The following is a 25963-nucleotide window of genomic DNA, read 5'->3' as shown; positions in this document are numbered from 1 at the left end:
TAGCTCATCACCTCCCTGTTTTCACACAACATAAGGCCCAGTGCAGATAAATGTTTGGGAAATCCTGCCTGTGGAGGGTTTGAACTTTGTTCCATGCCTTGGAATTTGAACAGGTGAGTAAAGAGATCTGGAGAGACGCCTGTGTTGGCAGGTTTTTGCACAGGGCAACAAGAGAGGTGTTAAAAGTTTAGAAACCCATAGTATTTCAGTCTAGATGTATGGAGAGAGGTCTTCCTCCCCAGTCTATCTAGACCTGTGTAGTGCACCATGGCAGATGGCGTCAGCCATGGGGTAGTGCCATGCTGCCGATGGCACTTCTTCAGCAGACCTGGAGTGCCTTTGCTCCTTCACAGGAGGAGAGGCTAGCTGAAGGCATGCCTCTTACTTTGGCTGCCATTGCAGATGGAAGGAGATGCCAGTGCCACTGCGACCTTTGTGCTAAGGCTGAGGGAGGGAGACACGTGATGGGATGCAGCACCCCCAGCTGCTATCATCTGGCTACAAACAGTGACACCATCCTGCTACAGTCACCACTTTACATTTGTGGACTAAGTTTACACAATACTAAATCCAATAAATACTTCCTCTGTTGCTCTAATTGCATCGTTATTTGAGCAGTGCTCACTTTTAAGCATGTGCTCTCCCATATGTAATGGTAAATTTTATTTTATTTTTTTTGCTGGACAAGTGACAAAACCATAGAAAAAGCCGCTGTGGTTGGCACAATTTGCCTAGCGCATTGGAAGCCTAGGCAGTGGGACTAATGCTTGACTGGCATACGGAGAGTGAACTACCTTCTTGTACCTGCCAGGGGCATTCTTGAGAAGCACGCTCAAGGCATATTGGCTGGGGAAGATAGGTAGTTGAGAAAAACTGCATACCTGCAAGTGAGCAATATCTATTCAGTATTTTCACGGAAGACTTTAAACATTGGTGTTCTCATTAAAACACATTTTACCACTGAAATTAAAAGCTGAGTGAAATGAAGAGTTTCTGTCCCAAAGGAGGTTCCTCCAGCCCACATTTGTTTTCATTGCGGCTGGTAAGGTATTTTTTTTTTTAAATGGAAATCCTTCAAAACTTCAGAATTGAATTCATATGTAACATTCTGATATTCCCTGAATCAAATTATTTCATATCAGTTATTGAGCTGACCCCAAATATTCTGGAGACAGTTTAACAAGAACTGTATTTTCCTATCCAGGGCAGTTCCATGTGGCAGCTGTCCTGTAGGGCCCTTGTGTCCCATTCTCCCATTGGGGCCAGAGTATTTGATCAAGCTGCTTTGTGCCAAAACCAGTCACATGTCTCTTTGGATGTCAGGTGGACACTGACATTGCTTCATGTGAAAGTATTTCCCTAGAGAGGGCAGCCCAGAGGTAAAAATGGAGACCGCTATTGAAAGTAAACGCAATGCCTGGAAAATACTGTTTCATGTTATGGTAAGTTCATACAAAAGCTTTTCTATTAAGTTTGATGAAACTAAACATGCCATTTTGAATTGCAATGGCTTGAAGTGAAGCATTTCACTGCTAATTCTCTGTTAGGAAAATGGAATTCTGTGTTAGAAAGCCACCCCGATGGAAGCATTCACCCAGCCATACTAAGCAGATCTGTTTCCTGAGATAGGTCTTTTGCACTTGCACAACCTTAGGTGGATTTGAAATACAATGAGATCACTAAGTGGAGTGTTATTTGCTAAGTCATTGTCTGATACAGTTTTCAGTGTCTTGCGTAATAAGGTTACAGATGATCAATGGGACCATCCTAAAATAATTTCTCTCTGCCTTTCAGATGGAATCCTTCAGACACTTGACAGTAATCATTTCCTCACATACTCATCACTGAACTAAGCTAGACAGATTTAGCTTGTGCTAGCTAGACAAATCTGAGATTTCAGGATGCGTTTGGGAGGAGCAGAGCATTCTGTAACTGGTGAATGTCTATATAAGCTCAATACAGAACTGAATGTAATTGAAGTCAACTACTGCATGCTGGTAAATAAGGTTCTGTGATGATGATTTCTTTATTTTCTTCTTTTTTTTAACTCTAAAAAAGCTTTCAAACCTTCATTAGCTAGGAAGTTCATTTGTAAATTTAAGCTCTTCAAATTTGTGAGATATCAGAATTGTGTTAATATAAGGTCTATTCTTCCTTTTGGTGCATTTAACACTATGAAAGTCTTTAGCTACACAGTAATTTCTCCTTTCTCATGTCCTGCCCTCCACAACACAGAATCATATAAAATAAAACTGGAATGGACTGTGAGATGTTATTTAATCCTTTCTGCTTCCACTGTCCCAAGACAAAATCAATGACATCTATGTGTGTCTTGACAGCAATTTGTTTAACCTGTAATTAAAGGTCTCCAGTGATGGTTGCTCCTCAGGCAATCTCTTCCAGTGCTTCACTGTTCTTAAATTAAAATAGCTTTTCCTAACATAAATTCTAACACTTTCTTGCTGTAATTTTTGCCCATTATTTCTTGTCCTTTTCAGCATAGATACAAAGAACAGATTGTTCCTTTCTGCTTTGTAGCAGCCATTTTATATTTGAACACTGTTATAACGTCTCCTTGCAGTTTTCTGTATGTTAAAAAGAAGCAATACTTTCAATCTTTCTTCTATTTTCTAGACCTCTGGTTATTCTCATTGCTTTCCTCAGGACTCTTTCCAACAGTCCCACTCCTTTCCTGAAGTGCAATTCTCCAAGCTGGACATGATCTCCAGCAGAGTACAGCACTGTCTCCTCCTATGTCTCCATACATTCCAGGATGCTTCATTCAATACACCCAATGAATGACTTCCAGTGTGTAACTATTAAGAGTTTCTTTCTTCTGTCTTTTTTTACCTCTGCACTGTACAGGCTCAGTGTAGAACACAGAATTTCCTCATTATTGTATATGCATGAATATTTGTAAAATACTGAAATATCTCCTCTATGCCCTTCTTCTATCCAGAGACACGCCCAAGGTACAAGTTGCTTTTCAGGGCTAGCATGAGGTATGCCTGAGTCTATGGCCTGTAGCGCAAGTAAGGAGCATCATAGCTGGCTGTCTTGTTTTTGCTGTCCTGCAGCTTTTATTTTTCTCTGTTACTAGGCCAAATGGAGGTTGAATAGAGCATGCAGCAAGAGGGAAGTTCAAATCTGTACACCCGAATCCCCAGTGAAATGCCTTAAATGCTTTGCCATGACACAAAGGTGAATTCTGCTACTGTCAAATATCAGTCAGTTACTTTTTCACCTAAATGTTAACAAGTTTCAGCTAATTTTTAGGAACAGACTGAGAAATCTAAGTCTAATGTCTCAGAGCATTTCTTTTAGCTTTAGCAGTGAAGATGAAATCCCTCCTTGTCTTCACTTACAGCTTTTGGCTAATGAGCACTTCTGCAAAACCAATTCCATGGCCTCAAGTTGGCCACCATGATGTGAGGAACATACTTTTGAGGATATTGAGTTTAGGTGGCTTTCTCACCATTGCTTGGAAAATCTGTGGAAAAGTGATATTTTAAGAAATTCAGAAATGATACCTTCATTCCTGTGATCCCTTTCTTCACTTATTGCAGAACTTGAAGTTTTTGTAGCAAGGAAAGAAGAGGACTTGACGCTTCCACCACAAAAGAGCATTCATCCTCAAATCACAGTCCTTGCTACCACCAATTCTACTTAATCTTACTGCTGCCTATGCTGTGCCTTTTCAGTAGCTGAGGAAACAACTTTAGTCTTTGAGGCTAATATAGAATCCTTCAGCAGCATTTCTCTTGCAACTATAAAGGCTTCTTCCCCCTCTATACATTGTCATGACCTTTTTCACAAATAAATATATATAATTTCTAATGTTCCCATCATGTTTGTCTCAAGATGCAGTTGTGGGGTCTGCTGTTCCCTTTGAAATCAAGATATTCTTCAACAAAGACCAAATGAATTAGCAGTCAGTGTATCCCAGCATAGAGGATGCAGAAATCCACCCATGTGATAAAATAAATTCTGTCCTTATTGCTACCTGTTAAAAGGAAGGAATCCAAGAAGTAGGTCAGTTCACAACTTTGCTATTCTGTAGTTTGAATGCTGCAATACAACACCAAGAATAAGTAAGGCTGTAGAGCGTTTGACATTTCAGTCGCTTAGTAATATTCATAGTTAATTCAAGAAGCAGCAGGCTCAGTATATGCAAAAAACATATTGTACAGATCTAGACACATATTAGAACTTCAATAATTAGCTGTAAAGCAACTTTTTTTCCCCTAAAGCTTGGAATCTCTCTCATTCATATATTTGGTTGGTTTTAAGGCAAAAAATTCTTAGATCTTATTCCAAAAAGGCATAGAAAGAAATGTTTGGTCTTTATCTTGGTATATTCCAAGGTGAAAGATAAGGCAGCAAGATGGATCTTGATCTGCCTTAATCTGTTTAAGCTTGCTCTGGATACCCTGTGAATGATTTGGATTGGTTTTAACTCTGCAGTAACTGTGAACACACTCCAATGTCCTGAATTCTCATGAGAAGCAGGGGCTTATTTTTTGGCTTAAAGGATAGTTGTGACCACAATGAAGTACCGGGTCCTCCATCCTCAGTACCTTTTAAGGAAACATTCTTATTAGACCAGTTGAAGAAATTACACCCTACCTTTTTCAGCCCTTTTTTACTGGCACCTTGAATCTCTTTTCTTTCTCTTTCTTTATATCCTACTTCAGGGAGTGCTTCTCTGTATCTTCCTCTTAAGTCTTTGGAAAATAAATCAATCTCTTTTCTGGAGTTTTCCATAAAACTTGAAGTTATTCAGAACCTATAATTGATTTGTAAGATGGAAAAAATTTTGTAGGGAAGCTTGAAATAGTTGTCCCTTGTTTTTTAAGCGTTCTAGTCACCTTATTCCTATTTGTAGCTGAGTAAACACATGTTCTTTGTTAAACATAATTCAGATGAAACGTAGGATTGCATTACTTTAGTCAACATAGCACAAATATTTGAGTCTTATTTGTTTGGTTTCAGTTACTTATCATCAATGTTCAATGTATTGTTTTTCATGACATAAATTAACTCATTCAGTGTGGTGAATGGTGAATGTGTTTCTTGATTACCTGAATACAGTTGTTATCCCACTGAACCATCAAATATGTTTAGACCAGGTATGCACAGTCCATATACAGTTCTTTAAAAAAGTATAGCAGCTTTAGTTACCCATCACTGAAGCCTTGGATCACTGCATACATTGTCTTTCTCAAACACAAAGTAAAGCTCCGTTAGCTGGTGTGTTTGTTTCTACTTGCTGGTTGAGGCAGGCTAGAAACACATGGTTCTGGTAAACCAACAGATAAACTGTAATTTATTAAGCTGCAGGAACTTGTCTGGGTCAGTGCAGGTGCCTTTAAGGAAATCTTAGGCTCTAGGCTGAATGTCTCGCAGTTAGTCTTTCTGAGGAGTGATATGGGCAGTTGGTGAAGGAGTGCAGCCTGTGACAGAGAAAAGCAATTGGTGATACACAGGATGCAGTAGGTAAAAAAACTTGGTTGAACGTCAGAGGTGCTCTTCCTTGCTAGCTAAACTTACGCAGCCTTCAGCTTATTGCCCTTTTTCATGGTGGTTCATGATGGCCATCTTCTAATTTGCCAGGCTATCAATGGCCGTTTCCCTTTGGAGCATGCTTGTGTCCAGCCTGTACCGAAAATCATGTTTCTTGCTTAATAGCACCAACTTGGAGAGGAATTTTTATATTGGCTACTGGCCAAGTCTAGCACACCATTTTTCCTCACTTTTGTTGCTCCCTCTCTATCTGCATCTTCACTTGATTGCAGAGAGACGCTTTTCATCATTGTGAAAAGCCATCTGATTAGAGCTCTCATTAACCCACGAGTGAAGCTTCTTATAAGTTTAGCTGGAGAAATTCCTTGAATGCTTCAGAATTGCAAAGTTGCCATTTTTAAGAAACCTCAAAACTAGATTGCTGATTTGTTTTAGCTCAGCTTAAAACAAACTCATCTTTCTCAGCAGATTTAAAGAAAACCTAATTTACTGTATATCTTTTTATCCCTCAAAATGTCTCAGATGCCATGGAATTCTACTGCTCGTTGTCAGAGACTATGTGTATCTGGACTATCCTGTCCCTGACCATCCATCTATACTTATCCAGTTCATTAAACAAAGGTGTTGAACAGTCAAAATATTCCTCTGTTAAAGTGTGTTTAGAAGCAGTCCTCATGGAAAAGGAAAAAAACCACTTTTTTCATTGTTCTAATTTCATTTTTGGAATATAAAGCGATTTTAAGATTAGAAGCATGAAGGTTACTTTTCAAATGCTCTGTGCATAGCTTTTGCTAGTAATTTTCTTCCCCTTTCTCTTTTCTACCTTCCTTCCCAGAATAACTGTAAAGTAGATGTGTATGTCTGTACCAGGAATCATTTCCTTGACTCCCTTAGGCCTCTTGACCTTCTCTGATACACATATCAGACACGAGATGAACTCAAGCTTGTCTGTTTAAACAGGCAAGATCAGCTTTGTTCAGAAAGCCATCTGATAAAAATGGACAAATTTATGGGCACTGCTTTCGTTGCTTTGCTTACTTCTAAGCTGTTATGGAAGCCATGTCCCAGAGTGGCACCAGAAGACTATGTCCTAGTGAGGGACAGCTCTCTGAATCAGTCATGGCCTCATTTGGCATTAAAGAGGTGTGGGTTTCAATCAGTAGTTTGGTATATCCTGAAGAGCCCACAAGTTAGTTCAGAGATTGCTGGCAAAATGAGATTACAAGGTAGGAAGTGTTACGCAGATGATAGGTTCTACTGCTGGCATACAGCTTCCTCAGTGAAACATGAAAACGTTTCTTCTCTGGCTTGCAGCAGGTGACTCCCTAAGAAACTATTTCTTGAAGCTCATATATTTAGAACTATAGAATCAAGTTTTTTGTCCTAGACTTTTTACTTACACTCCTTTGTAAAGGTAGGTTGCAAGGTTGGATCACAAACATATAAAAAAGCCTCACTGAAAGAACTGGTGGCAAGTCAGACCAGAACTGAGACAAGCATCTTCTCTTTTACCAGGCATTTTTAACATTTGGGAAGGATGTGTTTCATCTGTCCTGGAAAACTGCACTGAAGCATCTGTTGATTTCATTAAAACACAAAGTTTCATAGGTTATGAGGCCAGAAAGCCATTATGATAATCTAGGCTGATTTGCTATATAATTAATTCCTGTCTCACTATGTCTTTTAGAGAAGACAAGATACTATTTTAATTTAAAGTTTGCCAGTAGCAGAGAACACACCATAACCTGTAGTAAATTATTTCAATAGCAAATTACTCTCATGTAAAAATAAGTCATAGTATTTTAAAATGTGAATTTCTCTAACTTCAGTTTCTAGCCCCTGGATCCCATTATTCCTCTGTCACATGGACTGAAGAGCCCTCTATTGCCAAATTCCATTTTCTGCACAGATACTCATAGATTGTAATCGAATCACCCTTTAACCTCTACTTATTAAACAGACTGAATTTGAGTGTTCTTCACTATGGGACACGCAGTCCAGTCATTTAATTATATTCCCTTTTTTAATTCTTGAAAGTTTGGTTTAAAAATTGAACTGCAGGTATCAGAAGCTGCCTTAGTGTTTCATTTCCCAAGCCAGAGATGCTGTTGTCTCTCTATTCCTCCTCAGGATTCACCTTGGGTTTACACCCAAGAATTATTTTTATCCTTTTGTTCATAGGGCTGAGAGTTCTGGTGTACCTGAGTATGCATCAAGATCTTGATGCCCAAATGTTACTGTCAATGACACCTTAAGTCAGCTGTGTGAACACTTGTACTTTTTCCTTAAATACAGGTGCTTTTTAAATTTCTCAAGGTAGGTTGTGGGTGTGAGGGTTTTTTTAAGAAAATGATGTAGAACAACAAACACTTGAATAATAGAGATTCAGATTTGGGTGGATCTGTTTCTTTGAAAAGATTGAATTCAGAACTCTTGTATCTATTCAGCACCATTTCTCTCTCTTCCCCAAGTCTTCCTTTGTGCTTGCTTTCTTGGTCCTTTCTTTCAAACTTGCTCTCAGATCCTACATTGTTAGTGACTTTCTGAGTTACAGCTAAATCCATGTAATTTTCTCTAGATCCTTTGAAAGTCTCTGTCTCAACAGGATTCTCCAGCTGTGGTACTGGTATGACTAATGAAATACGAGGCAGTCTGCAGCAAACCTCAAATAAACCCAAAGACAGACCTGCTGTGTTTCCCCAGAAGAGATGGGAATTGTTACTCAAGTATCAAATACGTGAAAGGGGGAGATGTAACCTTTATGTGGCTTAGCTGAGAGTTGGAAGCTGATTATGTGTATATGATCATATTCCTTCTACCAGCTACCTGCAGAGGTTTCTGAAAGCTAAGTCATAGCTAGCTACAGCCTAGCACCAGCCATCAATCATATGTTGGGTATTCTGCTCCCTTTCTGCTCCTATGATATGTGGAAGGGCTGGGTCAAGATACAGTTTAGAGGAGTGTTGGTTTGAGCAACTGTTAGTAGGCAGTTCTCCTACGTTAGGATCATTAAAGTCACAGTTCATTCAGGCCTGGCATTCTCTTGCCCACAAAAGCAACTCCATACTGGGGTGAAACCAAAAACGCAGCATTGCACCAAAGTCGTACCAGTCAGGGAGTCCGGTATGTATGTGCTGGCAGAAGGACTCTGTCCACAGGACCCCATTTCCAATTACCCTCTTTCCCAGGCTGTCCCTGCGGTGGGACAAGGATTAGACTATACACAACCTACTATACATGTAGATTCTTTAAGAACATGAGAAAAGCCCTAGTGGGCCTGAAGAACAGTCAATCCATTTACCCAGTATTCTGCCTCCTGTAGTGGCGGGTGCAACTGCCATTTAGGGAGAGTCTGTGAGCATGGCTACTATCAGTGGTGCGTGCATTCCCCTTACGCTCCCACAGCATCTACTGCTTTTGGATTAGGATTATTAGAAGGTCCATCTCTTCCCTTTCCCTTTAATATCAGTTTGTGGACTTGCTGTCCATTTATCTTTCTTGGTTCTTTTTGAGCCTGCAGGTGCTGCCTGCTTCCATGACCTCCTGTGGCAGCAAGTTTGAAGTTCACTACCCTCTGTGTAAATAAGTACTTCTAAAAATCCATTTTAAAGTGATATCCTACAAGTTTCAGTAAGTGCCTCTGGTTCTATGATTGCCAGATTTGGTAAAGAGCAGTTCTACATTAACCTTCTCCATCTTCTGTAAACCTCAACCATATTTTTTCTCAGTCCTCTCCAAATATAAGAGTCCTGGCCTTTTTTGGCTATCTTCATAAAGCATCCTGCTCCATCCTCTTAATTGTTCTATTTATTTTCCTCTGTACTTTCAGCTCCTCTGTTTCCTTGAGATGCAGGGACAAGACTGCATGCAGCGCTTAGAACTAGTGTCTGGCTGAGGTGCACCTACCTCATTGCCTGGCAAGAGGGGGAGGCTTTAATGCACAGCCTTGCTGAGTCACTGGAAGGAGGTGTATGGTCTGTCTAGCAAGAGCATTTGACATGGTTAATCCATAGAATGAAACTACTACAGTCCCACAAATTGAAAATATAGTTTATTCCTGTTGTGGATATTAACAGACTTGATGTTTTTGAAATCCGTGCGAGGGCAGAGTGCTTTATTGGGAAATGGAGCAAAACACGCTATTGTGGGTCAATACTGTCCTCTGCTGGGAGGAACTACAGCTTTGTGCCATGATGCCAAATGGGAATTGACAGCTGGCTTCTCCTTTCACTCTCATGTAGGGTATTTTGCCTTTGCAACAGGAAAATCTGATGCTGTGCTGGCTGCACTGGGGAAATTCTCCTTTAATGCTTAGTGAAAGCTGGAAATTCTTTGCTTGCTACAAATGTGTTGAATGTGATTTCATTTATTTTTCATCCTGAGGTCACCTACTTTGGAAGCTTATCCCTCATTCTGTCTTTCGTTTGCCTTTTAATACTGCTGCATGCTCATTTCTGACCTTCCTCTCCTATTTGTAGAATTAACTGTGCATATCTCCTTTCTCTTCTCTTTTCATAGCAATTTGCTGGCAATGCATCCTCATAGCATTTTGAAAGCAGAAATCAAATGTGTGTGTACATATATGCTATATGTAATAGACAAAAAGTATTTTAAAGTGATAACTCCTTAGAAGAAATCAGTCTTCAGTCGTGTTGCAGAATAGGAATTCAATCAAATTTGCGCTAGTTGCAGAAATGCTTTTGCGTGTTGTATGTGCCAGCCCTGGGTTTAGGAAGCACAAAAGGCAGTTGAGAGAAAGTATAGTTTACAAACATCTCAGTTTTGTGCCTTCTCCAGTTCCTGCCTCTGTGAGAATGACATGGGGCAGAGAGGAGTCCTCTTCGCAAGGCATTAATTCTGTACCTATGAGAAAGAGAAGGGCAGGAGGTCTGGACTCCTGAGCAAGCCAGGTGTGCTCAGGAGTGCTTGCCTGTTTGGGACGCTTGGCTAATTTCTATCCATGTAGCAACACAGAGGCCAGAGTTCTGGTCCTTAACCCAGAGAGAGTAAGAGTCCAGGCACTGAATACGTACAGGCTTTTATGTGTTAGCGCAGAGTGCATACGTTTCTTGAGGCGAGGGTAAGCTATGCAGATACCTCCATAGCAAGTTTGTGCCTGTAGTGATCTAAGATTTCTTGGTCAGAGAAATTTTAAGTCTTTGGTTTTCCCTGTAGCTCTTTAGGAGCCAGAGCGCAATCACCAACAGTTCACAGCAACTTGCTTAAATTTTTTTGCATCTCTCTCCTAGTAGTTAAGTGGACTTATAGAAATAATAGAGAAATGACAGTGGTGGTACAGAGTTCCCTGCTGTGGCTAGCAGAGATGGACATGGAGGTTACACTTTGTTATGTATTTTGTGTGGGATTTATGCAAATATAACAGCATGATACCAGACACACACTGTATTTTATGTACAAAAGCTTTTACAGCAGAGTGGGCCTGTGGTAGAGTTAATTGTTCTCACTGTCCTTCAGTTAAATGTTCTCTTCTGCCTGCTTATCTGATCTATAGTCATCAAAAAGTACCCATTGCTGTCACTTCTATACACACTGCTGGTTGTGCTCTCTCCCTCTGTCATCATGTCAGACTCTCGCATGGTCTCCTTTCTGCTCCCCACTGCCTTTTGGGAGAAGTTTATCTCCCATGGCTGAAAGTAATTGGGGTATTTGTATTGTATGCAGGATTGATGTATGATGTTTTTCCTTGTGTCTGGCAGGTTGTTTATAAGAATAACGACATTCGTCTGGAGCTGTCTCGCTTGGCACGGATTGGTGATACTAAGATGAAGATCTACGGGGAAGTGAAATTCATATGTGAGAATGTGGCTACACTGGATCCCATCAGCTTTGAGACACCTGAGGCCTATATTAGTCTGCCTAAATGGAATACCAAAAGGATGGGCTCCATCTCATTTGATTTCCGAACCACTGAACCCAATGGACTGATCCTTTTCACCCATGGCAAGCCTCAGGAGAGGAAAGATGCCAGGAGCCAGAAAAATACAAAGGTAGACTTCTTTGCAGTTGAGCTACTAGACGGGAACCTCTACTTGCTGCTGGACATGGGCTCTGGAACCATTAAAGTCAAGGCAACCCAGAAGAAAGCCAATGATGGAGAGTGGTATCATGTGGATATTCAACGAGATGGAAGATCAGGTAGAGTGATGTCTTTTTCTTAAGTAGATTTACCTCTCAGATCCAGACCTAGGGCTGTGTATTAATTCTCAGAACCTTCAAAACATGTTAGATATGAGTCACCTACTTACAAAAACTTAGTGTTACTCCAGTGATGTTTATCCAGCAAAGCAAAGATGTGAATGGCTAGGTTTTTATTAAATATTTAGTGTGAACTTTGGATAGCACATCACAGAGGCAGTCTGTTAATAGTTTATTCATAATCTTCAGATATTCTAGACCTATCTTGGCAATTTCATACATAATTATAGTGATGACTTCTTTGTAGGCCACGGTAAGGTTTAAGATCCTTCAGAACCATTGTTATTTCGTTGTTGGTTTGAGAAATTCTCACTGATCTACTTTGGGTTTCTGTTCAAAAAGAAACTTAGCAGAAACCAAATGAAAACTTATTGCTGTGACCTAATATTACCATCTTTTTCTGGATCTTGTGTCTTTAAAGAGGAAGGGTTTGGGATCTTGTCATGAAGAAAATAGAAGTAATGGGCACAACCAGTGACAAAATTATGGCAACAAATCAACATTTCATCCTATTCTGTTTCCTTTAGTATCTTGGAGCTTTCAGCTAGGTTTCTTTACTCTCTCTTGGATGCCAAATTCTAGTCTTAATATCCGAGTCAGCATTCAGTGGATGTTCCTTTTCTTCCTCGCAGCTTCTCATTTTCAAAAATGTGTTTTAATTTATTTCTAATAATACACCTACCATGCAATTACCAAGCAGTATTTTGTTTGTTTCTAGTGCTGAATATCAAGCTGACATACTCATGATGTACGCTGAAATTGTGTAAGGAAACAAAATCATCAAATACTGTAACATCATCTTGAGAATATGTGAACAATTGTACTTGAATTCTTCCTGAGCCGTTGGGATCTCAAAGCCTGGCTGTATATCCCTTCAAAGGGAATTTTGCTTACATTTGCAAGTGGATTTGGGATTTGTCTGGTGATCTCCAGATGATAGCTTTAGGTCCCTAATTTTATGTTTCCAGTTGCTGAATGCCAGCAGTAGAGAGAATGCAGTGCTAGAATTTGCTTCCCTTGAGTTTTCAAAAAAGCTGACTTGTAGATACCATGCAAAGCCTAGCTGTTTGAACAGGTCTTTGCCTGAAGCTAGTTTTTTCTTTGATGATGTGAGAAGTTTCTTTGTATTTGGCATGGTGCTCTACTAGGACTTAGTATGTGTGGTTATATATTGCTATCTCCTGAAGACATTAATAGGAACATTTTATAAAGGAAGCTATAAATAAATAAATGGACCTTTGATTTCTTTAGAATTGCTAAAATTTAATTAACTTCCAACGATAAACTCAATTAGTGGCATTCAGTACTGCCTTCAGTTTTGCTTGCTCACTTGGGGACTATGTGGTCCCTGGAGAGATAGCTGCAGAAGGAGAAGAAACAGAAATGACACTAAGCTCTCTGCTAAGAAAGTTTGTAAAAACCTAGGAAGAGGGACACACATTCATTTGGACTAGGAGGGTATGACAGACGGCATTTCTACTTGGTGGATAAAACTGTAGGACTGACTTGTTTGTCGTCTGGCAGGGAGGTTTGTGATGTTCTGGACACTGATTAGAGATAACATTTTGAAGTAAAAGCACTTTGCTCAACGAGAACGAACACATTTGTATGTTCTTGTCTTTTCTCTATCTCTCCCCCCCCGCCTTTTTTTCTTAATTGCATTTTCTGCTGACAACGAGTACTGGGTTAATGGTCCTAGTGACTGATGTCTGTTCTCCCCAGAAAACCAGGATACTGGTATTGATTTCTTCACACCATACCTTTAGCAAGCATCACACACTTTTATCCAGTGACACTTTTGGTAGGTGTGAGAAGGAAGTTCAGGATCTCTCCTTGTTTAGTCCTTGGCTTTTCTCCCAATAGGGACCAGAGAATAGTTATACCTTGGAGATTTTTTTTTTTTTCAAATGTGGATGCCTGTCATCTAGAAACTGAACTGAAATAATGAACTTAACTCAACGTAGGCTACAAAACAGCCATTTGGGTTTAATGAGCTAGTGACCTAGAGGTTCTGATTCTCATTACTAAAGCAACCAGGCCTTTATTAGGTGTCATCTCTCTCCTTCTTCCCATTTCTGTAACAGTCCAAAAGTTCAGGTTCGCTGAGCTTAGTAAAATAACCTAAAAATCCAAATACTTCCTACTGCAATGTACTAAGGCAGGAGCACAAATGCTGGGGAAGCATGGCAGTCATGCTCAAATAACCTCTGGCATCTCTAGTCACCTTAGGCTTTGTGTATGCTTTGGTCTGTGTTGGCTGCCAAAGCAACAAAAACTGTTTTTTCTCTCTACTCTGACAGAAGCTGACAGTGTGGACGTGGACACCTAGCATCCTGTAACCTTTCTGTCTTTGGGGAAAGCTCCTACAAAGTGTCCACAAAACCTGTCACGGTTTCTAGCTGGGGAACACTGAGCACGTTACACAAGACAATGTTTTCGGCTGGTCATTGGCTACAAAACACCCACTCAGACACTAAAAATCTTACTGGAAGGTTTGGTCTATGGTTGCATCAGTGCACTGCTTTGTATTACCAGCTCTGCCCTCAGTAACTGGGGTCTTTTGGTCTGTTTGTTCTTTAGCCCTGCATGAAGTGCCTAAGGGACTGGAAAGGAGATGCTTAGATGCTTCTGATTTCTCAAGATGGGATTTGATGTACCTAAACAGAGTTGAAAACATGGGATGTGACTGCTCCTTCCGAGGGTCAATTCAGAATTTCTCCATCTCAGCAGCTTGGTCTTAAAAGTGCTGTGCATCTGAGCTAGTACCATCTCCTTACAGGAATAGTTGCAGGGTACAAAAAACTGGCAGAAAGTTTAGGCTGCTGTGTAGCCTATTTCCTTTCATCATCTCATGCTCTTTCTCCAGGTTTTACACTTCTCCTTGGTATCCAGTATTCCAGTATTTCTTCTCTTTTGTTTTTTGGGTTTTTTTTTGGGGTGGGGGGGTGGGGGGGGTGGTTTTTTTTTTTTTACTTTTCTGGATTTTACAGCTGGTGGTTGTTTTCTCCATAGTAGCAGCTGTCTGGAGCTCAGCCCTCCAGTATTTTGGTTTGTTCTAGTCTTTTGCGTAATATGTACTCCACATGCTGCTTTTGAGGAGTAACAGCAGAGATGCTGGAAGGGGGGCTGTGATCCTGTGGCTCTGTGGCATGCTGCCTTTATGACTGTAGGTGTATTGTCACATCTTCTCTTTTCTTACTTAGTAAAAGGGAGAATGTCTGCTGTGCTGCAGCTTGTTTTTACAAAATGATTCATCAAATAACTGTGGTTCTCTTTGAGCCTTTAATTTGTAACACCTCTGTTGCTTCTGGCACTCTGCTACCTCTGACATTATTCCTAGATTATTACTGAACATCACACACATGAAATACCTTGTGCCTGTTCTCTACAAGCTGTTCTCTAAGAAGACATGTATTACAACTAAAGAAAAAGCATGTGTACACGACTGCACTTTCTCACAGAGACACAGACGAGAGCTAGCTATTAACTAAACTCTCCCACCTTATCGTAGGGGTGTATGATAAAAATGCAATGATGTGGAATTAATCTTAAAGCTTGGATAGTTGTCTCTGAGGACAGACTATCTTAATGACAAGGCAATTGGATGCGATGATTTATAGCCAGGGAGGGTGAATTGATGATTTTTAGCCGAGTGTCTTGTGGGCAGATGTCCCTATCACGAAAGCTGCTGAATGCTCTTCTGAAGAGTTCACTGCTCTGGGATGCGAGACCTGTGTTATGTTCCCTGTTTTTCTTTGGATGCACGGTCTGACCTTAAATAAGTCACTTCATTTCTTTGTAGCTGTTTCATGTGTTCTGATTATATTTCTGTATTATATGTTCTGATTATTTTATGTGCTTGGACAATTTCTTGAAATATATGGGAATGGCCTCGGTGCAGTATGCCACATCTTGCTTGGAGCATATGGAAGCTACTACAGTTTTAATACTAACTGTTCTTCAGAGATAACCTTTATCTTTCTCTACCTCAGTTTTCCTGTTTGTAAAATGGAAGTTAGAATACTTAACTTTCTTTGTAAAACCATGGAATAATTTCTTTTGGAACAAACTTCTGGAAATTTCTAGTCCAAACTCTGCTGAAATCTAGGCTTTCTTCAGGGTTGTGTCCTTTTGTTTTGAACGCCTGCAGGATGGTGATTCCACAACCTCTCTGATGTTTCCATTCCCATGTTTGACCACTCTCATGGTCAAAAATGTTCCTTTCTATGGAGTTGGAGTTTCCTTTGCTGCAACCTGTGATCAGTGTCTCTCGTCACTGCAAGTGCACACTGGTGACTCATACTCAAATTGTTGTCTGCCATATCCTCAGGTCCTTTTCTGCAGAGTTGCTCCTTAGCCAGCTGGTCTCCAGCCTGTACTTATGTGTGAGGTTGTCCTGCTCCAGGTGTAGGACTTTGTATTTATTGTTGTTGATTTACATCAAACATTTCTATCAGTCCTTTGCTCCACCTTGTAAAGGTCACTGTGAATGGTAGCCCTGTGCTTCCTCCAACGCATCAACCATTCTCCCCAATTTGATGTCGTCTACAAACTTGATGAGGGTCTATTTAGTTCCATCATAAAGGTCCAGCTTTGGAGGTACTGATGAAGTGTTTTCTGGAAGGGCTATGTAGTGTGAATTAATACGCTTTTACTTATCTTTTTTCTCTCCAGTTCTGATACCATCAAACTACTGTATGTTCTCAGTAAGTCTTTGCTTTGCTGGATGAATACCATTGAATAATGCTCAGTTTTTATATGTTATTATTTAGCCATTGCATTGTTATGCTTGTGACCTTATAATGCAAGTTGGGATACAGACATGTGGAAATGTTTATGGCCTGTGGTTCAAGAGGAGAGGGAGGTGTGTGGGAGACACTGTCTCTGTTAGGAGTGCATTTGGGTCAGGAGGAATCTTCACTGTCCTGAACTGAACCTTAAACATCCCTCAGTTATTGGAAAAAAATGAACCAGACTGAGGCTGTAAGTGAAAGCATTGATTTGTCCTTGTCCTCCTCATTTAGGTACTATATCAGTGAACAGCAGACGCACTCCATTCACTGCTAGTGGGGAGAGTGAGATCCTAGATCTGGAAGGCGACATGTACCTTGGTGGGCTGCCTGAGAACCGGGCAGGACTCATCCTTCCCACAGAGCTCTGGACAGCAATGCTGAATTATGGCTACGTCGGCTGTATCCGAGACTTGTTCATTGATGGAAGAAGCAAGAACATTCGGCAGCTGGCAGAGGCACAGAATGCCGCAGGAGTCAAGTCCTCCTGCTCCCGCCTCAGCACCAAGCAGTGCGACAGCTACCCGTGTAAGAATAATGCAGTCTGCAAGGATGGCTGGAACCGCTTCATTTGTGACTGCACTGGCACCGGCTATTGGGGTAGAACATGTGAGCGAGGTAAGCTGAGTTTTCTGACCTCAGTTACACAGAACTGAAGGTGTGCAAGAGAACTAGAACAAAATCCAGTGTTTCCATGAGACTTTCCCCTCCCTTGTTGGTCTTCCCAATGCTAAGTTCCAGTCTCCACAGTAGGAAAGATTTCTTCTCTGATTGTTTCCTTGCAGTCTTTTCCACCTTCATTTCACGAGTTTACCTTCTTCACCTGCCACTTCACTCCCTAAGCCTTCTGAAGACCTTGTCTTCAGGTTCCCGAGTTTCTTTGGCTAAGTATGGTTTGTCTCCTAAGGCAGAAAATGCTGCTGCATGTGAGAAGTCTCAGGCAAGTGACTGGAAACAGTACCAAGTGTGAACTTGAGTTATGGAGATTTTTCTTGCATAGGACAGATGATGTATTCCGGTTCTGTCTAGTCTTCCTCTTTTTTGCATGGTAGGATTTCCTTGATGGCTGTTTATGGGTGAAGCCAGCTAATGAGATACTGTTAATAGCAACATGTCTCCAAGTTCACCTCTGATAAGGGAAATCTGTAGGAGATGGTGGGAGGTTCTCTGCATCTTATTCTTACTCATTCTGACTGGTAATTTAAAGACACATGATTGGAGTTATGAGGCACAAGTAACGCTGGTACAGGCAGGCAAAACATATGTGTTCTAGGCCACATGGAAAGGAATTTACTAATTTAAGATATCCAAGTTATATATTTCTCAATTACCAGGTGGTTCCATTAATTGTTGTTATCCCTATTGTGCTGGTGCCACCCTCAGAATTAGTTAGGTGAGTGGTTTTAGATAAAAAAAGATGGGGCTAAGATCACTTAGAAAAGAAAATACTCCCTAGAGGGTGTTTTTCTTATATTGAAACCAATCTTTCTGTTAATATTTGGCCATTAGCACTGAATTCTGGCTGAACTGCACTCACAATACACCCAAGAATTAACTGTAAACCGTTAGCAGAGTCTCAGGGCTTTCAGCACCTTCTTTCTGTTACCTTAATAGGCACCATGGCCTAACGATTATAGTACGTGTCTTAGAATTGGAAATTCGGATATTTTTGAGCTTCTGCCATAAATATTTGAGAAGCTCCCTTCCCATGCAGTGTTCCCCCTATGCATTTTTTAATATTGATCACAGTACCATGCCACTTATGAGAAAGAACATGAAAGTTAGGTACAATGCATAAAACATTAGGCAGAATTGAGATTTGCAATTCATTCACTCTCCAGAGGATTTTCTTTGGAGGAAGTTTTTGTTAATGACCAAAAATCTTCCTATAGACCAAATGGGGTTTTTAGGTTTTACAGCACAAGATCTATGATCATTCATAAAGCTTCTCACAGCCAACAATTTGTAGCATGCAGCCCTAAGCAGCAATAGTAGTTAATTGCCAGTGGTCCTTAAACAGTCCTTAAACCAGCTGAAGCATCAACACTGCCATCCGTGCTGTGAGGACATGGGTGAAAATGTAAGATTCATGGGCATTGACTATGCCAATGTCAGCTCAGCAGTTCTCTCTTATAGACTACATCGAATTTGAGCATTCAGGAAAATATCAGAGGTTTTCTCAGCCACAGCCTTCGGAATTGTTTTGGCCAATTGTTGTGTGATTAGGTTTTGGACAGACATGACAAAAAGAAGTGCTACCATAAATGCATTGTTCCCCCACAAAATTGCAGTTATGCTTGCCCTTGGTCTTTATGTAGTATTAGGAGTGACCAGCTCTGTGATTCAGGACTTTCTGGACTCCGTCTCATGTCCATCTCCTGGATCTGGCTCTCAGAAGAGAATCCAAAGCTAACCAATAACATAAAGAAGAGGATTCATCTCATGTACCTTTAGATATCTGTGGTGTTGGCTTTTACTCCTTTTATTATCAGTGAAAAGAGATCAGTAGGTTAAGGGCATGTAAGCATTTGAATTTAGGAGAAATGAATCTCAAGTCTGGTCTGAGATCCGTAAGTTGGCCATGCTCTGGACAGCATCAGTGTGAATAAGAAAGATACATGAATGAATGCACTACCACTGTAGAAACTTGAGGTCCTAATATGTATGTGTTAGAATCAGAGTGTATTTAAGGTTAACAAAACAATGATGTAGTAGTTCAGGACAACATAAAAGATGTATGCAGAAGTCCTAATCCTGAGAAACTCATTTTGTCAGTAACTAGAAACCACGGACCACTTACTGGTTTAGGGCCAGTGTCAGGCAAAACGTGGCTTTCATGCCTGCCGTTCTTTGGCAACATGAGAAGCAGCTTACAGGGAATAAATACTTGTAGACTAGATACACAAAAAAAAATTGTGCAGACTGAAGTGTGTTTGACTGCTACATTTATTGTGGTGTTACATAGCAGTCTCATACTGCTCTGATACAACTACTTGATATCAGATGACTGCATTAGTGCACAGTTATTTTGCCTCCGTGAGCAAAAGTATTGCAGGCTACCAATGATATTTTTCATTCTTATGGTCTGACAGCCAAGGATTATTGCAAGTCCTGACTTCAGCTGACCTGTGATCCAAATGCTGTTGGAAGGAAAAAACTTGAGATGGAGACTGGGAAGGGAATCAAAGTGAGAGAGGCTGCCATGCCACAGTGGCACTTCTGCATAGTGACTAAAGAGCTGCCACAGGACTGGGGGGAGCCGGGCTGGTGCATAAGGGGACGAATGAAGAAGGAGCAGGCTAGCTCTTTTAGTAAGAGACAGCTACTGACCCACTTTTCCAGTCTGCCATCTGTTATCTGAGAAGGGCTGTCTCACTCACTTTACTCAGTCCTTAGACTTCTGTCCTGTTAAAAGAGAGGACTGTAACTCTTGGAAGGGGTTTTCAGCCCAAGATCTAGGGTAAAGTGTTAAGGGGCAGGGGAGCTAAGAATAAAGAATCTTCTACACCTCTTGGCTACCAGGAAGATCACTCTTTATCACAAAGCAAAGCACATACTTAACATTTAGTTAAGGTACTAAAAATGCAAAAGACATATATACAAGTCCAGGGAGAGAAGCAGACAATTAATTTTTTGTTGATGGTAAAGTTTATCTCCCGATTTCCAGGCAAAGCATTTCTACATTTTTAATGTTTTATTTCTCATACATTTTATACTTTGCCATATGAAGGACTGTCATACGTCTAAAAGGGACTCAAAAAGGAAATTGATTGTGTTACAGTTAGAAAAGTTCTTTTTATTCATGGTGAAACAATACGAATACACAGTATTCAGTATGTCACCTGTATCTAAAGCCTGTGGGAGTTTGTCCTGTCGGTGAAGTAACACCTCAGCAAGTTACACTGAAAGCAACATAGATTTTGGTTGCAGTCATCTGCTCAAGCAGTACTTCTGTGCAGATGAAGAAACCTTGCTGTGGCTGCAGTTGGATAGGGCACGGAATGGAGAACTGCTGCCAAGGCCTCAAATTAATTCTTACAATTCCAGTATCTAATCAGTCTTTCAGTATTGCCAGGAATGCAAGCAGACAAAGGTGTTTTCAGTTGTAGCTTCTAAGGGTAGTGTAGTGCCTCCTTGGAGTAACTGAAATTGCACAGAAGAGATAGGGTGAGACATGGCAAAGACTAGTTCATGTCTGATATGACTCCCACCCAAGGAGGGGTATGTCAGGGAGTCAGAAGTGCTGGTAGGACTGCTCTGGTTCTTTCAGTAACTGTATGGTTTTCCTGAACTAACTAGGAAAGAATATTCTTGGGAGACAAATGGTGAAGGCTTCTACAGGTATACTTACATTCAAGTCCGTGCTGTAGAAACTAGAATGAATGGACATCAGTGTTTGATCCTCAGAAAGGCTGAGACAAACTACTTCACCTAAACAAGACTCTCCTCAGTCTTCATAAATTCCATTTGATCTGCTTGTGTGCTTGTGTTTCTCTCCATCTCTGTAGCCAGTGCCAGATGACACAGAAGGGAGATGAGATGAAAGTGCAATGGGATTCATGGGCCAGAAGTGCTTAATGCCAGGCTGTGAGGCTAAGCAAAGGCGGTAGCAAACGCTGACAATTAGCTAGATGTGGTCCTTATTTCATACCTTCCACTAGAGGCTGTGCTGACCAGGTAACACACCCGTTAGTTATTTATTTTCTTAAATCCTTGACCTTCCCATTCTCTATCATCTTTCCATAATGGTTCTCTAGTACCCAGTCTAACTCAGTGTGACAATGTTGGAAATCATATGTGAGAAGAGCCTTTTCAAGCCACTGTTAAAATTAAGGAGCTGCTATAAACATAGGAGCATTTGGCCAAGTTTCTGAAACTTCAGAGATTTGACAGTAGCTGTTGGAAGGGAGCGGTGGTGTGGCTGTCCACCAGGCTAGGAAATAAGACTCTGCTGGCTTTGCAAGTGGCATGAACTCAATTAAAGTAGTACTGTGACCTCCTTCTTTAGATGCCTCTGATAACTACTCTAAGATTAAAAAAGTAGAAGCCTGGCAATGAGGATCTGTGCAGTCAGTGGAAAGAGGTAGTTGCTTCTCAGGAGAAATTCAAAGCAATAACAAAATCTGCTTGCCTCTTTTTGTTGATTTGCTTGTCTCCTTTTATTGATTATGTGGAGATTCTGGTCTGATAATTCAGTATTGCTGCACTCCAGAAGGTAACTATGCTGCGGAGAAATTGACAGTGCCAAACTGCCAAGGCTACCAGACTGACAAAAAGAGGATGTCTTGTTTGGGGTGGGGGCATAAAGCAAAGAAAATAGAGAAGAAGCTAATAGACAGGACACAATCACTCCCGCAAGTGATGTTCTGGGTGCCTTGTAATGTGGTAATGATCTTGCCTCCCCCTGCTCCCTGAGCTCTTCTGCACTCCTGTTATATCTGATTAGAATATGTATGGTGGAGAGCAAGATTTAATCACACCAGAAAGACTCCTAAACTGAAAAGCAGGTTTTGGGTGTCTGTGAAATGAACGGCAGGCACAGCGAAGTGGATTTGTGATGGAAGTTATGACTGCAAGTACATATTGAGGCTTTGTACCAAGTTTGCTACGTCTTGGGTTGTGGAGTGTCAGGCATTAGGGAAAAAAACCTTGGAGCTTCTACTCTTGGCAGTATTTAGTCATTCTTGCATCCTAGGGTTCTAGAAAGAATAGGTGTTATCAGAGAACAGTGTCTGCAGTGCAGCCTCTCTGTTCTAAAGTACTTTGTTCCAACACGTCTGCTGTTTTGCTAGTTAGTTTGAAATAAAGTAGAAACTAGAGTGAGTTGCAAGTCTCGTCAGCCAGAAGGGCTTGAGGGCTGTTACAGACATGCAGGAGGGTGGGAAGGATGGATTGGTGCAGCTACCGTGAAGGATCTTTAGTGTTTTTTGAGTACTTAATGTCTTCTGTACCCCTTGGCTTCTACTTTGTTAGTATTTGACATCAGTTGCAGCATCAGGTCACTGCAGTCCCCTGTTAATTGCACATAAGGTGTTAGAGGTAGGAGCTGGAATCTTGCTCGTGGAGGATGATATACTTCTTTGCTGTGATAACAAAGTTCCTCCTCACAGCCCATGGACTTTTCGGAAAAGGACCCCAAAGCTCTGGCATTAAACAAGCAGGAGGAGGGGAATATGTGTTGTATTCACATTAGCTGTTTTCTGTAGCTGCAGTGAAAATGCCATGCACTCAAAAAGGTGCATGAGGTCTTTTTTTCTGCAGATCCCAAAAGCTCTCTGCCTGCTTTCCTTCTACTGAAACACTGCGAGAGGGACTGCAGAGGGCAAAAGCCCAGGAGGGACACAAAGTAAAAGACAACTGAAAATCAGTCCGTTTTAGGCCAATGAAAATCAAATGTTGACGATCACTCACTTTTTAATGCTTTCTCCTATTTAATTGCCTTGATTGGAGGTGTTTGGGAGTTTTTTAATTAAGACTTATATATTGATAAGATTAGAAAAGGCAGGTTGGTTTGAGACTGCTGGCCATTTAAAACTGAAGTAAAAGACTCTGAGGTTTAGATTTTAAACCTTTGAAGTTAATCGCTCAGAACTGGACATAGCCTGGGTAAGAAAAAAAAAAAAAAAAATCTTGTTCCAGCCCTTTCCTTTTGCTGAGCTGCACCCAGTGTTCATTGCAGCAAGACAGAGATATCCCGCTCCACTTCTCCTCCGAAGGGCTGGAACCAGTGTCGCTTCCTGTTTGGATTTGCTCACAGATGGACGATTACCACCCTGAGCAAACTAGGCTTTTTCTGTGTTTTGTGGCATACTGTTTGTGAATAGCAATGTACCTGCTGTTGGCAATGCTGATGTTGAGGATAGGGTTACACATTTTATTATCTGCCAAGTACCTTTATAGCAATGTTTGCTAAGAGCAGTTTAATGACAACACACATCTGTCCATTATCTATGCAATAAATGGAGATGTTGTAAAATTACTGGTGATAAGAAATGCTACAAAATCATTTACTACATGGTTTAAGTGCTGCGTGCTTTGCTGTCTCAAGCACAGGTAGCAGCACAGATGTCTTTTTTATTTTAGTGAAGAAGTTTGATGATGATTACGTATTTGAAGGTTTGTTTAAAAAAACTCAAACGTGTTGATGCTTTTTGGACTGTCCAGACCTTCTGAGTCTGCACTGTAACACCAGGTAACCTATTTTGTTACAGGACTGATGGTTCCCAGGGTTGCTGGACACATTAGGAGAAAAGTCTTTGCTGCAGTGTTTTAATGCGTTTAATCCCTGCTGGATCTTGAATATCCAAAGACTTTAGGAAAGTTGAAAAAACAGAATAATTTTTATGATTTCATGAGATAAAGTGAAAGATGTTACAAACCAGAAGGTCTGTTCTAGAGCTCAACTGTTCATTGACTTACTAGTACCAGATAGGTCTCTATTGTATGATTTCCCCAAATGTCTCCAAACTGCAGAAAAAAAGATTCCATCTGACTTCAGAGAAATAGTTCATGCAATCCCTTCACACCCATTTAAAATTGTTCCTCACTAATTTTATAGTCAGGTCTCCATTAAATATGGTCTGAGGCATGTTAGCGTTTGCTAAGGGCATTTGTGTGAGAAGTTCATTTTCTCACTTGCATCAATCCATTTGTAACACCTGTGGCTGTTCCCTCTGTGGCTGGCCCAAGCAGCTAGTACTGTGGTATATGCTGTACACAATTCTTCTGCTCAAGAAATGCGGGCCTGGGCGTTCTGTGCTTAGCTCCCTTGTATCTGTCCCTAGTGACTGGGTGTCAGAGCAGAAGGCTACTGTTGGTTGCATAAGTGCTGGATTATTCTACTGTATTAGGCTTTTATGTATCCTCCATCTCTCCATCCTTTCCTTACCTTACCTCTCCAGCAGCTGCGGTTGTTGCTGTGCAGGGTTCGTTGTTTTGCAGAACTTGCCCCACTGCAATGTTTGAGACATTAACTCTTTCAGTCTCTCACACCTTCCATGGGGTAACTTCTGTTCTAACATCCAAACAATTCCCAAGATGTTCATGATATGTTGTGCTAGCTCCAGTAAGGACAGTGCAGCCGAGGTAAGGCTTGTAAGGGAAGAGAAACAATATGAAGGAACAATTTCAGAGTCTCTCACTTCTGTGGATTTATATTGGGATCCTTTCCACTCATCATAACTTTATTGTCCATAGAGGTACATATTCAGTTAAAAGCCACTCTGAATATATGTTGTTACCAGGACAAGTGATGGCATTTGTTGCCTTGTAATGCCTTTGTGATATCCTCAGTACAGAAGAGTGTACTGTAATTCTGCAGTCAGGGCGATTACATCTTTTTGGGAAAAGATCATTTCATGGTCTTTAGGCTGTTGAACTTTAACTTCTAAGAGTCTCATTGATGTGACATTCTCCAACAGCATCCGCTGAACAGCTGGAAAATCTGAGGCTGTATGAAAATCAACTGATTGTCTCTCCTGTATTTTATAATGACATGGGTATGATTTTTTTAATCTGTGTGTTCTTTCCTGTTTCTTCATCCTGTCTCTGTGTGCTCTTGATATTTAAGGTCACTCCTGCCTTCCATGCTGCATGTGAATTTATTAGTACTCCAGGTGCTCTTTATCTCATCTGAATAGGGTAATTGATGACACAGAAGAAGATAATTTCTGTTGTTTTTCTCTAAACTTCTGTGTCTCTGGCTGTTTATTGCTGAGTGTAGCTTTCACAAGGTCCTCCTAGTTCAAGAAATATGATTATCCAAAATTATTAGATTTTGTGCTACTGTCAGCTCCTGTAAAGAGCACTTGAATAACAAAAAAAGATGTCGATGGGTAGATGAGTAGGAACATTTGCTTAATGCTTTTTAGCATCTTACACTTATGTTAGTGTAGGCCTTTTCTACAGGACTAATATTGTAGTGGCTTATTTGTTTATCTGCTGGTTTATAAATGGCAGCTCAGGACAATGGCTTCTCCTTAATGCAAGCCACAAAATACAGCCTATTGATAAGTCAAAGCACAATGCTGCTCAGATAATTCTCAGATTAAAGGACAGCTTGTCATAGCAGGTCAGTTTTGTCTGAATCATACTGTATCAGGGGAAAGTAGAATTTACTAAAACTTGGATCATCTGAAATGGTAAGTCACCGTGACGAAAGGAAATACTTTTTTTACCTGCTCATCCTAGCTTTCCCAGGTAACTCCCAGCAAGACATATAATGGCACATCACATGTATGATCCAGAATGGGCTTGCTTACTTTGAGTATGCACCATGTCTCTTGTGATCTGTCAGGTGTCTAGAGATGAACTGATGACACTGGGTGCAAGAGTCACTTCAGAGTACATGGTATCTTTGAGTCTCTTATTGCTCAGTGGCTGATCTCAGTCCCTGTAGCTCCATACCCTCCAATCAGACCAGTTTGTGTTTCTGC

The 25963-nt window shown here is 40.8% G+C and overlaps 1 protein-coding gene across 32 annotated transcripts in view; it reads left to right on the top strand.

Moving 5' to 3' along the window:
* The window catches only part of NRXN3 (neurexin 3), a 1027863-nt gene that overhangs the window by 304422 nt on the left and 697478 nt on the right, over nucleotides 1–25963 (top strand). For all 32 annotated transcript variants that reach the window (XR_011324711.1, XR_011324710.1, XM_069783753.1 and 29 more), the window contains 2 exons: nucleotides 11241–11679; nucleotides 16764–17147. Coding sequence is in view for 30 of the 32 variants with exons in the window: in XM_069783753.1 (XP_069639854.1) it covers nucleotides 11241–11679; nucleotides 16764–17147 (823 nt within the window). In the remaining 2 variants the exon portion in view is untranslated. The remainder of the gene's footprint in view (nucleotides 1–11240; nucleotides 11680–16763; nucleotides 17148–25963) is intronic.

Source organism: Haliaeetus albicilla, chromosome 5 (genome assembly GCF_947461875.1).
Source record: "Haliaeetus albicilla chromosome 5, bHalAlb1.1, whole genome shotgun sequence".
NCBI classification, from domain to species: domain Eukaryota; kingdom Metazoa; phylum Chordata; class Aves; order Accipitriformes; family Accipitridae; genus Haliaeetus; species Haliaeetus albicilla.
Note: the sequence above shows the minus strand (reverse complement) of the source record. Positions and strands in the feature narration are given on the sequence as shown.